The sequence below is a fragment of the Eubalaena glacialis genome, chromosome 6 (assembly GCF_028564815.1).
Source record: "Eubalaena glacialis isolate mEubGla1 chromosome 6, mEubGla1.1.hap2.+ XY, whole genome shotgun sequence".
In the NCBI taxonomy this organism is placed as follows: domain Eukaryota; kingdom Metazoa; phylum Chordata; class Mammalia; order Artiodactyla; family Balaenidae; genus Eubalaena; species Eubalaena glacialis.
The window spans coordinates 113,614,360-113,632,185 of NC_083721.1; the positions used below are offsets into that span (position 1 = coordinate 113,614,360).

The window sequence follows — 17,826 nt, forward strand, 5'->3', positions numbered from 1 at the left end:
GATGGAATGTCCTATAAATATCAATTAAGTCCATCTTGTTTAATGTAACATTTAAAGTTTGTGTTTCCTTATTTATTTTCATTTTGGTTGATCTGTCCATTGGTGAAAGTGGGGTGTTAAAGTCCCCTACTATGATTGTGTTACTGTCGATTTCCTCTTTTACGGCTGTTAGCATTTGCCATTTGTACTGAGGTGCTCCTATGTTGGGTGCATAAATATTTACAATTGTTATATCTTCTTCTTGGATTGATCCCTTGATCATTATGTAGTGTCCCCTTCTTTGTCTCTTGTAATAGTCTTTTTTTAAAAGTCTATTTTGTCTGATATGAGAATTGTTACTCCAGCTTTCTTTTGATTTCCATTTGCATGGAATATCTTTTTCCATCCCCTCACTTTCAGTCTGTATGTGTCCCTAGGTCTGAAGTGGGTCTCTTGTAGACAGCGTATATACGGTTCTTGTTTTTGTATCCATTCAGCCACTCTATGTCTTTTAGTTGGAGCATTTAATCCATTTACATTTTAGGTAATTATCGATATGTATGTTCCTATTACCATTTTCTTAATTGTTTTGGGTTTGTTATTGTAGGTGTTTTCTTTCTCTTGTGTTTCCTGCCTAGAGAAGTTCCTTTAGCATTTGTTGTAAAGCTGGTTTGGTGGTGAATTCTCTTAGCGTTTGCTTGTCTGTAAAGGTTTTAATTTCTCTGTCAAATATGAATGAGATCCCTGCTGGGAAATCTTGGTTGTAGGTTTTTCTCTTTCATCACTTTAAATATGTCCTGCCACTCCCTTCTGGCTTGTAGAGTTTCTGCTGAAAGATCAGCTGTTAACCTTATGGCGATTCCCTGGTGTGTTATTTGTTGTTTTTCCCTTGCTGCTTTTAATATTTTTTATTTGTATTTAATTTTTGATAGTAGGATTAATATATGTCTTGGCGTGTTTCTCCTTGGATTTATCCTGTATGGGACTCTCTGTGCTTCCTGGACTTGATTAACTATTTCCTTTCCCATATTAGGGAACTTTTCAACTATAATCTCTTCAAATAGTTTCTCAGTCCATTTCTTTTTCTCTTCTTCTTCTGGGACCCCTAGAATTCGAATGTTGGTGCGTTTAATGTTGTCCCAGAGGTCTCTGACTGTCCTCAATTCTTTTCATTCTTTTTTCTTTATTCTGCTCTGCAGTAGTTATTTCCACTATTTTATCTTCTAAGTCACTTATCCGTTCTTCTGCCTCAGTTATTCTGCTATTGATCCCTTCTAGAGAATTTTAAATTTCATTTTTTGTGTTGTTCATCACTGTTTGTTTGGTCTTTTTTTCTTCTAGGTCCTTGTTAAACGTTTCTTGTATTTTCTCCATTCTATTTCCAAGATTTTTGATCATCTTTACTATCACTATTCTGAATTCTTTTTCAGGTAGACTGCATATTTGCTCTTCATTTGTTAGGCCTGGTTGGTTTTTGCCCTGCTCCTTCATCTGCTGTGTTTCTCTGTCTTCTCATCTTGCTTAACTTACTGTGTTTGGAGTCTCCTTTTCGCAGGCTGCAGGTTCGTAGTTCCCATTGTTTTTGGTGTCTGTCCCCAGTGGCTAAGATTGGCTCAGTGGGTTGTGTAGGCTTCCTGGTGGAGGAGACTAGTGCCTGTGTTCTGGTGGATGAGGCTGGATGTTGTCTTTCTGGTGGGCAGGTACACATCTGGTGGTGTGTTTTGGGGTGTCTGTGACCTTATTATGATTTTAGGCAGCCTCTCTGCTAATGGATGGGGTTGTGTTCCTGTCTTACTAGTTGTTTGGCATAAGGTGTCCAGCACTGTGGCTTGCTGGTCATTGAGTGGAGCTGGGTCTTGGAGTTGAGATGGAGATCTCTGGGAGATTTTTGCCGTTTAATATTACGTGGAGCTGGGAGGTCTCTTGTGGACCAGTGTCCTGAACTTGGCTCTCCCACCTCAGTGGCACAGCCCTGACGCCTAGCTGGAGCACCAAGAGCCTGTCATCCACAAGGCTCAGAATAAAAGGGAGAAAAGAAAGAAAGAAGATGATAAAATAAAATAAAATAAAGTAAAATAAAATAAAATAAAGTTATTAAAATAAAAAATTATTAAAAAAATTTTTTTAAGTAATTAAAAAAAAAAAAACGGGCAGACAGAAGCCTAGGACAAATGGTAAAAGCAAAGCTATACAGACAAAATCACACACAGAAGCATACACATACACACTCACAAAAAGAGAAAAAGGGAAAAATATATATATATCGTTGCTCCCAAAGTCCACCTCCTCAATTTGGGATGATTCCTTGTCTATTCAGGTATTCCACAGATGCAGGGTACATCAAATTGACTGTGGAGATTTAATCCACTGCTCCTGAGGCTGTTGGGAGAAATTTCCCTTTCTCTTCTTTGTTCGCACAGCTCCTGGGGTTCAGCTTTGGATTTGGACCTGCCTCTGCATGTAGGTCACCTGAGGGCATCTGTTCTTCACTCAGACAGGACGGGGTTAAAGGAGCAGCTGATTCGGGGGCTCTGGCTCACTCAGGCCAGGGGGAGGGAGGAGTACGGAATGCGGGGCGAGCCTGCGGCGTCAGAGGCCACAGGGACGTTGCACCAGCCTGAGGCATGCCGTGTGTTCTCCCAGGGAAGTTGTCCCTGGATCATGGGACCCTGGCAGTGGCGGGCTGCACAGGCTCCCGGGAGGGACGGTGTGGATAGTGACCTGTGCTTGCACACAGGATTCTTGGTGGCTGCAGCAGCAGCCTTAGCATCTCATGCCCGTCTCTGGGGTCCGCGCTGTTAGCCACCTGAGTACAGGTCTTCTAACTCCTTAGGTAGGTTTATTCCTAGGTACTTTATTCTATTTGTTGTAATAGTGAATGGAATTCTTTCCTTAATTTCTCTTTCTGATCTTTTGTTGTTAGTGTATAGGAATGCAAGAGGTTTTGGTACATTAATTTTGTATCCTGCAACTTTACAAAATTCATTGATTAGCTCTGGTGGCATCTTTAGGATTTTCTGTGTATAAGTATCATGTCATCTGCAGTGACAGTTTTACTTCTTCTTTTCCAGTTTGTATCTTTTTATTTTTCTTCTCTGATTGCCATGGCTAGGACTTCCAAAACTATGTTGAATAATAGCGGCAAGAGTGGACATCCTTGCCTTGTTCCTGATCTTAGAGAAAATGCTTTCATTTTTTCACCATTGAGAATGATGTTTGCTGTGGGTTTGTCGTATATGGCTTTTATTATGTTCAGATAGGTTCCCTCTATGCCCACTTTCTGGACAGTTTTTATTTTTAGCATAAATGCTGTTGAATTTTGTCAAAAGCTTTTTCTGCATCTATTGAGATGATCATATGGTTTTTATTCTTCAATTTGTTAACACAGTGTATCACGTTTATTGATTTGTGTATACTGAAGAATCCTTGCAACGCTGGGATAAATCCCACTTCATCATGGTTTATGATCCTTTTAATGCGTCGTCGGAGTCTGTTTGCTAGTATTTTGTTGAGGATTTCTGCATGTATATTCATCAGTGATAGTGGTCTGTAATTTTCTTTTTTTGTAGTATATTTGTCTGGTTTTGGTATCTGGTGATGGAGGCCGCGTAGAATGATTTTGGGAGTGTTCCTTCCTCTCAAGTTTTTTGGAAGAGTCTGAGAAGGATGGGTGTTAGCTCTTCTCTAAATGCTTGAGAGAATTCACCTGTGAAGCCATCTGGCCCTGGACTTTTCTTTGCTGGAAGATTTTTAATCACAGTTTCATTACTTGTGATTGGTCTGTTCAAATTTTCTATTTCTTCCTGGTTCAGTCTTGGAAGGTTATACCTTTCTAAGAAGTTGTCCATTTCTTCCAGGTTGTCCATTTTATTGGCACAGAGTTACTTGTAGCAGTCTCTTAGGATGCTTTGTATTTCTGCGGTGTCTGTTGTAACATTACCTTTTTCATTGCTAATTTTATTGATTTGAGTCCTCTCCCTCTTTTTCTTGATGAGTCTGGCTAAAGGTTGATCAATTTTGTTTATCTTCTCAAAGAACCAGCTTTTAGTTTTATTGATCTTTGCTAGCATTCCCCCTTTTTTATTTCATTTATTTCTGATCTGAAAATGATTTCTTTCCTTCTACTAACTGGGTTTTGTTTGTTCTTCTTTCTCTAGTTCCTTTAGGTGTAAGGTTAGATTGTTTACTTGAGATTTTTCTTGTTTCCTGAGATAGGATTGTATTGCTATAAACTTCCCTCTTAGAACTGCTTTCGCTGCATCCCATAGGTTTTGGATTGTCGTGTTTTCATTGTCATTTGTCTCTAGGTATTTTTTGATTTCCTATTTGATTTCTTCAGTGATGTCTTGGTTATTTAGTAACTTATTGTTTAGCCTCCATGTGTTTGTGTTTTTTAACATTTTTTTCCCTGTAATTGACTTCTAATCTCATAGCACTGTGGTCGGAAAAGATGCTTGATATGATTTCAATTTTCTTAAATTTACCAAGGCTTGATGTGTGACCCAAGATGTGATCTAACCTGGAGAATGTTCTGTGTGCACTTGAGAAGAAAGTGTAATCTGCTGTTTTTGGATGGAATGTCCTATAAATATCAATTAACTCGTTTAAAGCTTGTGTTTCCTTATTAATTTTCTGTCTGGATGATCTGTCCATTGGTGTAATGAGGTGTTAAAGTCCCCCACTATTACTGTGTTACTGTCAATTTCCTCTTTTACAGCTGTTAGCATTTGCCTTATGTATTGAGGTGTTCCTATGTTGGGTGAATATATATTTATAATTGTTATATCTTCTTGGATTGATCCCTTGATCATTATATGGTGAACTTCCTTGTCTCTTGCAACATTCTTTATTTTACAGTCTATTTTATCTGATATGAGTATTGCTATCCAGCTTTCCTTTGGTTTCCATTTACATGGAGTATCTTTTTCCATCCCCTCACTTTCAATCTGTTTGTGTCCGTAGGTCTGAAGTGGGTCTCTTGTAGACAGCATATATATGGGTCTTGCTTTTGTGTCCATTCAGCGAGCCTGTGTCTTTTGGTTGGAGCATTTAATCCATTCATGTTTAAGGTAATTATCGATATGTATGTTCCTATTAACATTTTCTTAATTGTTTTGGGTTTATTTTTGTAGGTCCTTTTCTTCTCTTATGTTTCCCACTTAGAGAAGTTCCTTTAGCATTTGTTGTAGAGCTGGTTTGCCGGTGCTGAATTCTCTTAGCTTTTGCTTGTCTGTAAAGCTTTTGATTTCTCTGTCAAATCTGAATGAGATCCTTGCTGGCTAGAGTAATCTTGATTGTAGGTTCTTCTCTTTCATCACTTTAAATATATCCTGCCACTCCCTTCTGGCTTGTAGAGTTTCTGCTGAGAAATCAGCTGTTAACCTTATGGGAGTTCCCTTGTTCTTTGTCATTTTTCCCTTGTTGCTTTTAATAATATTTCTTTGTCTTTAATTTTTGTAAATTTGCTTACTATGTGTCTCGGCGTGTTTCTCCTTGGGTTTATCCTTCCTGGGACTCTCTGCGCTTCCTGGACTTGGGTGGCATTTTCCTATCCCATGTTAGGGAAATTTTTGATTATAATCTCTTCAAATATTTTCTCGGGTCCTTTATCTCTCTGTTCTCCTTCTGGGACCCCTATAATGTGAATGTTGGTGCATTTAATGTTGTCCCAGATGTCTCTTAGGCTGTCTTCATTTCTTTCCATTCTTTTTTCTTTATTCTGTTCCACGGCAGTGAATTCCACCATTCTGTCTTCCAGGTCACTTATCTGTTCTTCAGCCTCAGTTATTCTGCTATTGTTTCCTTCTAGTGTATTTTTCATTTCAGTTATTGTATTGTTTATCTGTTCATTCTTCAATTCTTCTAGGTGTTTGTTCTTTAATTCTTCTAGGTCTTAGTTAAACATTTCTTGGATCTTCTCGACCTTTGCCTCCATTCTTTTTCCAAGGTCCTGGATCATCTTCACTATCGTTATTCTGAATTCTTTTTTTGGAAGGTTCCCTATCTTCACTCCATTTAATTGTTTTTCTGGGGTTTTATCTTGTTCCTTCATCTGGTACATAATTCTCTACCTTTTCATTTTGTCTATCTTTCTGTGAAGGTGGTTTTTGTTCCACAGGCTGCAGGATTGTAGTTCTTCTACCTTCTGCTGTCTCTCCAAACCCCACACTCCAGAGGCCCCCCTTTGGCCATGCTGCCGCTCCCCTTCCGCAGAGGTCCTAAGCAGAGGCCCTGCCCCATTCTTGAACATCGCCCTGCCTATGCCCTGCCCCGAAGGTCTTTTCTGGCTGCATGTGTCCTGAGCCTAGGCCCCGCTTCCCACTCAAACGTCACCCCTGGCTGTCCTTTTAAAGAGCAAAGAATTTAAAAAACTAGGATCTTTATTTGGTAGTAAGGCTGAACAATTGGTGGGCTTCACTATAAATGCCAAGGCACCTGGCTACTTCACTGGAGGACATCAGTCAATTTGTAGGTCTTTCTCTTAAGCTGGTCAATTACCCAGAGAAGACACCTCCAATTTCCTGCTTATCAGCATTGTGATAGTTTGAATAGAGGAAGTGGCAAGGGGGAGGGAGATACCATTCAGTACATAAGATTTTTACTTAATCTTACTTCCACCCTCAGCTATGCCTGGTATTGATATGCCCAAGACCAAAATCTCTCTTGTTTAGCCTAGAGTCTCTAGAGAATAAATCCACAGTCTTCTGATGAGGAGGGATAGCAGGAGTGTGTTCCTGTTTTAAGGAAAAAGGATCTGCTTCTCAGATTTTTAACCAATCCATTTTAGGCTAACCCAGTGAACCAGGCCCCATAGGGGAGCCAATGTTTCCAACTCCTGAGCCTACACATAAGTCTTCTGTTTTGTTGGCTTCCTTCCCTCACCCCACACCCCAAGGTTTTGGAGTCCTCTATTCTACTATGTCAGTTAACAAGGACAGATGCAGGTTTTTGTGGGGCTGAAACTTAAACAATTTGGATGCCCCCTTCAAGAAAAAGAATAACAAATCAGGCATTTTTTAAATCACAAGTTAATACTAGCACAGCTAACACAAACTATCAACTATACACAGAAACACTGCAAATCACAAATATAGCACCAAAGCTGGACTAAATGTATCCCCAACTCAATGTTTTCTTAGAGTAATCCCAAAATGCCTGCAGCCACTACAAAACTACCCAAAAGAGAAAAAGTTAGAGTGGAAAGAAAAAGTAATCTAAATTAACTGCAAATTATTAAAATATCTTACTTGCAAATTGCATAAAAATTGTAACTATGAGAAGACACTACTAGGGTCCTTCCCCAGATTTTGGAAAAGGCTTGGCTAGTGAGCAGTCCTGAAATTGAAGCTTCATTAGCTTAACAGACAAAATCTGCATAATCCATCTGCTTTTCACTTTCCAATATTTTGTTGAAACCATCAGACTGCTATTACCTCCTCCCTATTCCTCATCCTTCTGGCATTATACATGTTTTATGACTGTACTGTTATTTTAGTGACGTTTCCAAAGGAGAAAGAAATAGACTCATCTTTATTTCATGTTTAACTACAACTCTTCATTTTATACTCAAACCTTTTGGCATCAATTCCAATTAAATCAATAATATGTAGTTTATATCATTAAACTACTGACTTAATTTCACTATAGCTATTGCTTACATCTTGTTTTTTTAAAGTATAAAAGATATCCACAAACGTAAAAGCAGTTAAGGCCTAAGAAGATGAACAGAAAGAACAGAACAGTAGCTGGAAAATGGTAACTTACTGATGTATATATAACATTATGAGTAATCAAGTTTCCAAATTTATACTGTGACCCCTCTTGAACCAAAAGTAATTACAAGGTAAAAATAAAAAACATTTTCAACCATAAGCTTAGTGGGAAAACTGTACTTGGTTAAGGCAACGTGCTCACTTAATCATACGCTAGATTTGATTAAACAAGTTCTGACATGTAAATTAACTTTTCTGGAGTTCAATACCTTTGACTTGAATTCCAAGCTTTTTGAGGGCCTCTTCAACAGACTGACTTTCTCGTTTTCTCATAAAGCCATTATCAATGTGCACAGCAATGACTTGCTCTTGGTTCAAAGCACGATTCAACAAAGCTGTACAAACTGTTGAGTCTACTCCACCACTGAGCAAAACCTACAGGGTGAAATGAAAAGACAAACTGAGTAGAATAAGGAAAAAGAAGATAAAAGTTATCAGCTTAAATTACTACCTAAAAACACTGTTTGGGGAATTCCCTGGTGGTCCAGTGGTAAGGACTCCATGCTCACTGCCAAGGACCCAGGTTCAATCCCTGGTTGGGGAACTAAAATCCCACAAGCTGTGCAGCACAGCCAAAAAAACAAAACAAAACAAAAACAAAAACAACCACTGTCTGTACGAAAGGTATGTATGGTAACTGAAAGAGCACTCTGAAACAGTGCAACTCAAAAGCACATGATCACCCAGTCAAAATTTAAGGGCTATGCTGAGTAAGCCAACTCTGAGTTCTAATATCACTGACATAAATTTATAGACTTTCAGATGTAAATTGCTTACCAAAACTTTTGATGTGCCGACTCTCTCTTTGATCTCTCGAATGCACTCAAGTTCTCTGTTCTGAACAGTGAAGGTCCCACTGCACCCAGCTATGTCGAAGAGGAAATTTTTCAGTATTACTTTCCCATTTTCTGTAAGGCCAACTTCAGGGTGGAACTGGACTCCATATAATTTTTTAGATTCATTTGCTATACCTTTATAGAGAAAATAATCATAAATTTAAAAATTTTCCTATTGAAAAGACTCAACCAGAACCCACAGTAATTCCTCACAATTTCTTCCTCCATAAATGTGGAAACTGATACAAATTAGTGGATTTTTAGCTATGGGGAAAAAAAATACAAATAAAAACTACATTGCCATGGTGCAGCTTTATAAAGGTCTTTCCTCATACAGCAATTAATGAACTACATGACCTTGAAATAAGTCCTACAGAGATAATTCACAGTACCCTCACTTCTCTACCTAGGTTACTGCAATTGTCTTGTCTATTTAATGCAGTGATAACTCGATTTTAGATCTCGGTCCCATATGACTTCACATGCAATGTGCAGGTACCAATTTTCTATATTAGAATATCCTCATACATTAAACCTATCAGAATATTCTAAGTGTTTCTTTCTTGGGTACTATTAACCAAATATAACTTCATTGACTTGATTAATGTGTTTCTGACACTTTATCATCTATAAAGCAGCAGATGTTAGGTTAGATTTACATAGACATGTACTTCCCCGTATCTATGGCTCTGAGATATTATTCCAGGGTTTCAACATCTGACAATCAGTGTGATATATCACATTGACCAAATGAAAGATAAAAATAATATGGTCATCTCAATAGATACAGAAAAAGCAATAGATAAAATTCAACATCATACGTGATAAAAACTCTCAACAAACTGGGTAGAGAAGGAACGTACCTCAACATAATAAAGGCCATATACAACAAGTCCACAATTAACATACTCAGTGGTGAAAAGCTTTTCCTCTAAGATCAGGAACAAAACAAGAATTCAACAAAGTATTGGACGTCCTAGCCAGACCAGTCAGGCCAGAAAAAAGAAATAAAATCATCCATGTTGAAAACGAAGAAGTAAAACTGTCTCTATTTGCAGATGCCACAACACTGTCTCTAGGAAGCCCTAGAGATTCTACCAAAATGCTGTTAGAACTAATAAATTATTTCAGCAAGCTTGCAGAAAAGAAAACCAACCTACAGAAATCAATTGTGTGTGTACCAACAACAAACTATCAGCAGGAGAAATTAAGAAAACATTGCCATCAACAAAATCAAAAAGAATAAAACACTTAGGAACAAATTTAACCAAAAAGGTGAAAGATCTGTACACTGAACATTGTAAGACCTTGATGAAAGAAACTGAGGAAGGAAAAAATAAAAACATATTCCATGTTCATGGATTAGAAGAATTACTACTATTAAAATGTCAATTCTCACCAAAGTAATCTACAGATTGAATTCAATCTCTATCAAAAGTGGCAAAGTAGAAAAGTGGTGACCTAGGAACTGGGGGATGAGGGGAATAAGGAGAGGTTGGTTAAAGGGTACAAATTCTTGGGTTTAAGATGAATAAGGTCTGAGGATCTAATGTATAATATGGTGACTATAGCTGATAGCAAATTTCAGTGATCCAATACAGTGTTAAGAGAGTAGAAATTAAATGTTCTCACCAAAAAATAGTAAATACAGTTGACCCTTGAACAATGCAAGGCTTAGGGTTACCTACCCTTTGTGCAGTCAAAAATCTGCATATAACTTTACAGTCAGCCCTCTGGATCTGCAATTCCACATCCACAGTTTCAAACAACCACAGATCACATAGTACTGAAGGACACATTTAGCGAAAAAAATCCACGTATAAGTTGACCCACACAGTTCAAAACCGTGTTTTTCAAGGATCAACTGTATGTGAGGTGATGGATGGGTTAATTAACTCAGTGGGGAAAAATCCTTTCACAATGTATATCAAATCATCACATTGTACCCTTTAAATATTTTACAATTTTGTCAATTATACCTCAATAAAGCTGGAAAAGTTAAATTTTAAAAACAGTTGGGAGAAAAAAACCCACCAACCTAAAATTCTGTGCCCTGAGAAATTACCCTTCAAAAATGCAGGAAAAATAAAAAACTTTCTCAAACGAACAAAAATTGAGGCCATTTGTTGCCAGGAGACTACCTTGCAAGAAATATTAAAAGAAGTTCTTTAGGAAGATTGGTTCAAGATGGCGGAGTAGAAGGACATGCACTCACTCCCTCTTGCAAGAGCACTGGAATCACAACTAACTGCTGAACAATAATTGACAGGAAGACACTGGAACTCATCAAAAAAGATACCCCACATCCAAAGACAAAGGAGAAGCCACAATGAGACGGTAGGAGGGGCGTAATCACAATAAAAGCAAATCCCATAACTGCAGGGTGGGTGACTCACAAACTGGAGAACAATTATACCACAGAAGTCCACCCACTGGAGTGAAGGTACTGAGCCCCACGTCAGGCTTCCCAACCTGGGGGTCCGGCAACAGGAGGAGGAATTCCTAGAGAATCAGACTTTGAAGGCTAGCGTGATTTGACTGCAAGACTTCGACAGGACTGGGGGAAACAAGAGACTCCACTCTTGTAGGGCAAACACTAAGTAGTGTGTGCGTCGGGACCCGGGGAAGGAGGAGTGACCCATAGGAGACTGAACCAGACCTACCTACTAGTGTTGGAGGGTCTCCTGCAGAGGTAGGGGGTGGCTGTGGCTCACCATAGGGACAAGGACACTGACAAAAGAAGTTCTGGGAAGTACTCCTTGGCTTGAGCCCTCCCAGAGTCTGCCATTAGCCCCCACCAAAGAGCTGGGTGGGCTCCAGTGCTGGGTACCTCAGGCCAAAAAACCAACAGGAGGGAACCCAGACCCACTCATCAGCAGACAAGAAGATTAAAGTTTTATTGAGCTCTGCCAGCCAGAGCAACACAGAGCTCTACCCAACACCAGTCTGTCCCACCAGGAAGCTTGCACAAGACACTTAGATAGCCTCATCCACAAGAGGGCAGACAGCAGAAGCAAGAAGAACTACAATCCTGCAGCCTATGGAACAAAAACCACATTCACAGAAAGATAGACAAGATGAAAAGGCAGAGGGCTATGTACCAGATGAAGGAACAACAAAAAAACCCCAGAAAAACAACTAAATGGAGACAGGCAACCTTCCAAAAAAAGAATTCAGAATAATGATAGTGAAGATGATCCAGGACCTTGGAAAAAGAATGGAGGCAAAGATCAAGATGCAAGAAATGTATAACAAAGACCTAGAAGAATTAAAGAACAAACACTTAGAAGAATAAAAGAACAAAGAAACAGAGATGAAGAATACAATAACAGAAATGAAAAATACACTAGAAGGAAACAACAGCAGAATAACAGAGGTCGAAGAACAGATAAGTGACCTGGAAGAGAGAATGGTGGAATTGACTGCCGCAGAACAGAATAAAGAAAATAGAATGAAAAGAAATAAAGACAGCCTAAGAGACCTCTGGGACAACATTAAACAACAACAGTCGCATTACAGGGGTCCCAGAAGGAGAACAAAGAGAGAAAGGACCCGAGAAAATATTTGAAGTGATTATAGCTGAAAGCTTCCCTAACATGGGAAAGGATATAGCCATCCAAATCCAGGAAGAGCAGAGAGTCCCAGGCAGGATAAACCCAAGGAGAAACACGGCGAGACACATAATCAATTTGACAAAAATTAAAGACAAAGAAAAATTATTGAAAGCAACAAGGGAAAAACGACAAAGAACATACAAGGGAACTGCCATAAGGTTCAATCAACAGCTGATTTCTCAGCAGAAACTCTACAAGCCAGAAGGGAGTGGCAGGACATATTTAAAGTGATGAAAGGGAAGAACCTACAATCAAGATTACTCTAGCCAGCAAGGATCTCATTCAGATTTGACGGAGAAATCAAAAGCTTTACAGACAAGTAAAAGTTAAGAGAATTTAGCACCGGCAAACCAGCTCTAAAACAAATGCTAAAGGAACTTCTCTAAGTGGGAAACATAAGAGAAGAAAAGGACCTACAAAAACAAACCCAAAACAATTAAGAAAATGTTAATAGGAACATACATATCGATAAATACCTTAAATGTGAATGGATTAAATGCTCCAACCAAAACACACAGGCTCAATGAATGGATACAAGAGCAAGACCCATATATATACTGTCTACAAGAGACTCACATCAGACCTACAGACACAAACAGACTGAAAGTGAGGAGATGGAAAAAGATATTCCATGCAAATGGAAATCAAAAGAAAGCAGGAGTAGCAATACTCGTATCACATAAAATAGACTTTAAAATACAGAATGTTACAAGAGACAAGGAAGGATGATCAAGGGGGGATCAATCCAAGAAGAAAATATAACAATTATAAATATATATGCACCCAACATAGGCGCACCCCAATACGTAAGGTAACTGCTAACAGCTATAAAAGAAGAAATCGACAGTAACACAATAATAGTGGGGGACTTTAACACCTTACTTACACCAATGGACAGATCATCCAGACAGAAAATTAATAAGGAAACACAAGCTTTAAATGACACAATAGACGAGATAGAGTTAATTGATATTTATAGGACATTCCATCCAAAAACAGCAGATTACACTTTCTTCTCATTTGCACACGGAACATTCTCCAGGATAGATCACATCTTGGGTCACAAATCAAGCCTCAGTAAATTTAAGAAAATTGAAATCATATCAACATCTTTTCCAACCACAACGCTATGAGAGTAGAAATGAATTACAGGGGAAAAAAAAACATAAAAAACACATACACATGGAGGCTAAACAATAAGTTACTAAATAACCAAGAGATCACTTAAGAAATCAAAGAGGATATCAAAAAATACCTAGAGACAAGTGACAACGAAAACACGATGATCCAAAACCTATGGGATGCAGCAAAAGCAGTGCTAAGAGGGAAGTTTACAGCAATACAATCCTACCTCAAGAAACAAGAAAAATCTCAAATAAACAATCTAACCTTACACCTAAAGGAACTAGAGAAAGAAGAACAAACAAAACCCAAAGTTAGCAGAAGGAAAGAAATCATAAAGATCAGAGCAGAAATAAATGAAATAGAAACAGAAAACAATAGCAAGATCAATAAAACTAAAAGTTGGTTCTTGAAGAAGATAAACAAAATTGATAAACCTTTTGCCAGATTCATCAAGAGGGAGAGGACTCAAATCAATAAAATTAGAAATGAAAAAGGAGAAGTTACAACAGACACCGCAGAAATACAAAGCATCCTAAAAGACTACTACAAGCAATTCCATGCCAATAAAATGGACAACCTGGAAGAAATGGACAAATTCTTAGAAAGATATAACCTTCCAAGACTGAACCAGGAAGAAATAGAAAATATGAACAGACCAATCACAAGTAATGAAATTGAAACTGTGATTAAAAATCTTCCAGCAAAGAAAAGTCCAGGACCAGATGGCTTCACAGGTGAACCCTATCAAACATTTAGAGAAGAGCTAACACCCATCCTTCTCAAACTCTTCCAAAAAATTGCAGAGGAAGGAAAACTCCCAAACTCATTCTATGAGGCCACCATCACCCTGATACCAAAATCAGACAAAGATACTAGCAAAAAAGAAAATTACAGACCAATATCACTGATGAATATACATCAACAAAAATCCTCAACAAAATACTAGCAAACAGAATCCAGCAACACATTAAAAGGATCATACACCATGATCAACTGGGATTTATCCCAGGGATGCAAGGATTCTTCAATATACGCAAAACAATCAATGTGATACACCTTATTAATGAATTGAAGAATAAAAACCATATGATCATCTCAATAGATGCAGAAAAAGCTTCTGACAAAATTCAACACCCATTTACAATAAAAACTCTCCAGAAAGTGGGCATAGAGGGAACCTACCTGAACATAATAAAAGCCATATATGACAAACCCACAGGAAACATCATTCTCAATGGTAAAAAAATGAAAGCATTTCCTCTAAGATCAGGAACGAGACAAGGATATCCACTCTCGCCACTATTATTCAACATAGTTTTGTAAGTCCTAGCTATGGCAATCAGAGAAGAAAAAGAAATAAAAGGAATACAAATTGGAAAACAAGAAGTAAAACTGTCACTGTTTGCAGATGACATACTATATATACATAGAGAATCCTAAAGATGCCAGCAGATAACTACTAGAGCTAATGAATGAAACTGGTACAGCTGCAGGATGCAAAATTAATGCACAGAAATTTCTTGCATTCCTATAAACTAACAACAAAAGATCAGAAAGAGAAATTAAGGAAACAATCCCATTCACCACTGCAACAAATAGAATAAAATACCTAGGAATAAACCTGCCTAAGCAGTTAAAAGACCTGTACTCTGAAAACTATAAGACACTGATGAAAGAAATCAAAGATGACACAAACAGATGCAGAGATATACCATGTTCTTGGATTGGAAGAATCAATATTGTGAAAAGGACTGTACTACCTAAGGCAATCTACAGGTTTAATGCAATCCCTATCAAATTACCAGTGGCATTTTTTACAGAACTAGAACAAAAAAAACTTAAAATTCTGAGACACAAAAGACCCCGAATAGCCAAAGCAGTCTTGAGGGAAAAAAACGGAGCTAGAGGAGTCAGACTCCCTGACTTCAGACTATACTACAAAGCTACAGTAATCAAGACAATATGGTACTGGCACAAAAACAGAAATATAGATCAATGGAACAGGATAGAAAGCCCAGAGATAAACCCACGCATATATGGTCACCTTATCTTTGATAAAGGAGGCAAGAATATACAGTGGAGAAAAGACAGCCTCTTCAATAAGTGGTGATGGGAAAACAGGACAGCTACATGTAAAAGAATGAAATTAGAACACTCCCTAACTCCATACACAAAAATAAACTCAAAATGGATTAGAGGCCTAAATGTAAGACTGGACACTATAAAACTCTTAGAGGAAAACATAAGAAGAACACTCTTTGACATAAATCACAGCAACATCTTTTTTGACCCACCTCCTAGAGTAATGGAAATAAAAACAAAAATAAACAAATGGGACCTAATGAAACTTAAAAGCTTTTGCACAACAAAGGAAACTATAAACAAGACAAAAAGACAATCTTCAGAATGGGAGAAAATATTTGCAAACGAATCAATGGACAAAGGATTAATCTCCAAAATATATAAACAGCTCATGCAGCTCAATAGTAAAAAAAACAAACAACCCAATCCAAAAATGGGCAGAAGACCTAAATAGACATTTCTCCAAAGAAGACATACAGATGGCCAAGAGGCTCATGAAAAGCTGCTCAACACCACTAATTATTAGAGAAATGCAAATCAAAACTACAATGAGGTATCACCTCACACTGGTTAGAATGGGCATCATCAGAAAATTTACCAACAAATGCTGGAGAGGGTGTGGAGAAAAGGGATCCCTCTTGCACTGTTGGTGGGAATGTAAACTGATACAGCCACTATGGAGAACAGTATGGAGGTTCCTTAAAAAACGAAAAATAGAACTACCGTATGACCCAGCAATCCCACTACTGGCCACATACCCAGAGAAAACCGTAATTCAAAAAGACACATGCACCTCAATGTTCACTGCAGCACTATTTACAATAGCCAGGTCATGGAAGCAACCTTAATACCTATCGACAGACAAATGGATAAAGAAGATGTGGTACATATATACAATGGAATATTACTCAGCCATAATAAGGAACGAAATTGGGTCATTTGTAGAGATGTAGATGGATGTAGAGACTGTCATACAGAGTGAAGTAAGTCAGAAAGAGAAAAACAAGTATCGTATAATAATGCATATATGTGGAACCTAGAAAAATGGTACAGAGGAATCGGTTTGCAGGGCAGCAATAGAGGCACAGATGTAGAGAACCAACGTACTGACACCACGGGGGGAAAGTGGTGGGGGGGGGAGATGAATTGGGAGATTGGGATTGACATGTATACACTAATATGTATAAAATAGATAACTAATAAGAACCTGCTGTATAAAAAAGATAAATAAAATAAACTTCAAAAATTCAAAAAAAAAAGTTCTTTAGAGAGAAGGAAAATGATAAAGATCAGAAACTTGGATCTACATAAAAAAGAGCATCAGAGAAGGAATAAATAAAGGTAAAATTAAACCTTTCTTCTTCCTAATTGATCTAATAGATAACTTTATTCAGAATAATAGCAACAGTGATACAATTATGTATGCTTATAGATAGATATGCTTATTCATGCTTACTTATAAGTGAAATGAATTGACAGCAATGTACAAGGGATGAGAGGAAAGAATTAGGCTTATTTTGTTATTATAAGGTACACTACTTGTGAAGTGGTACAGTGTTATTTCAAAGAGAATTTGGGTTAGTTGTAAATGTATATTGTAAAATCTAGGGCAAATTTTTCTAAAAAAAGTAAAAAAAGAAATAGAACTGATATGCAGAAAAGAGAAAATGGGATCACATAAAATGCTCAATTAAAACCACGAAAGGGAGAAAAAGAATAGAAGACAAAAATACGAGCAAAGAACAAGGACAACAAATAGAAAACAGTAACAGATATAGTAGATATTAATCCAACACTATCAATAATCACTTTAAACTCCAATAGTCTAAATGCATCAATTAAAAGACAGAGGTTGTCATAGTGGATCAAGAAGAAAACCTAACTATGTATGTTGTCTACAAGAAATCCACTTTAAATATAAAGACACAGATCAAAAGTAAATGGATAGAGAATGATATATCATGATAACACTAATTATAAGATAGCATGGGTAAATACATTAATGTCAAACAGAGAAGACTTCAGCCAAGAAAAGTTATCAGGGATAAAGAGGGGCATATATATAATGATAAAGGGGTTCATTCCTAAAGAAGACATAATAATCCTTAATGCGTGTGCACCTAACAGGAAAGCATCAAAATAGATGAGGCAAAAACTGATATAATTATAGGGAGAAATACATGAATCAACTACTGCAGTTAAGATACTTCAACATCCTTCTGTCAGAAATAGAGCCAACTACTGTAATCCATCACATCAATAGGCTAAAGAAGAAAAATTATATCATATCAATAGATGCAGAAAAAGCATATGAAATAGATCCAAACGCCCATTCATGATTAAAACTCTCAGGAGACTAGAAATAGAGGGGGACATCAATTTGATAAAGACTATCTTCTACAGCCTACAGCTAACATC

The 17,826-nt window shown here is 37.6% G+C and overlaps 1 protein-coding gene across 3 annotated transcripts in view; it reads right to left on the minus strand.

Annotated features, from left to right (window-relative positions):
- Positions 1-17,826, minus strand: part of GMPS (guanine monophosphate synthase) — a 94,075-nt gene that overhangs the window by 23,358 nt on the left and 52,891 nt on the right. For all 3 annotated transcript variants that reach the window (XM_061193521.1, XM_061193520.1, XM_061193522.1), the window contains exons 6-7: positions 8,529-8,722; positions 7,961-8,126 (exon numbers count right to left, since the gene is read on the minus strand). In XM_061193521.1, the coding sequence (XP_061049504.1) occupies positions 7,961-8,126; positions 8,529-8,722 (360 nt within the window). The remainder of the gene's footprint in view (positions 1-7,960; positions 8,127-8,528; positions 8,723-17,826) is intronic.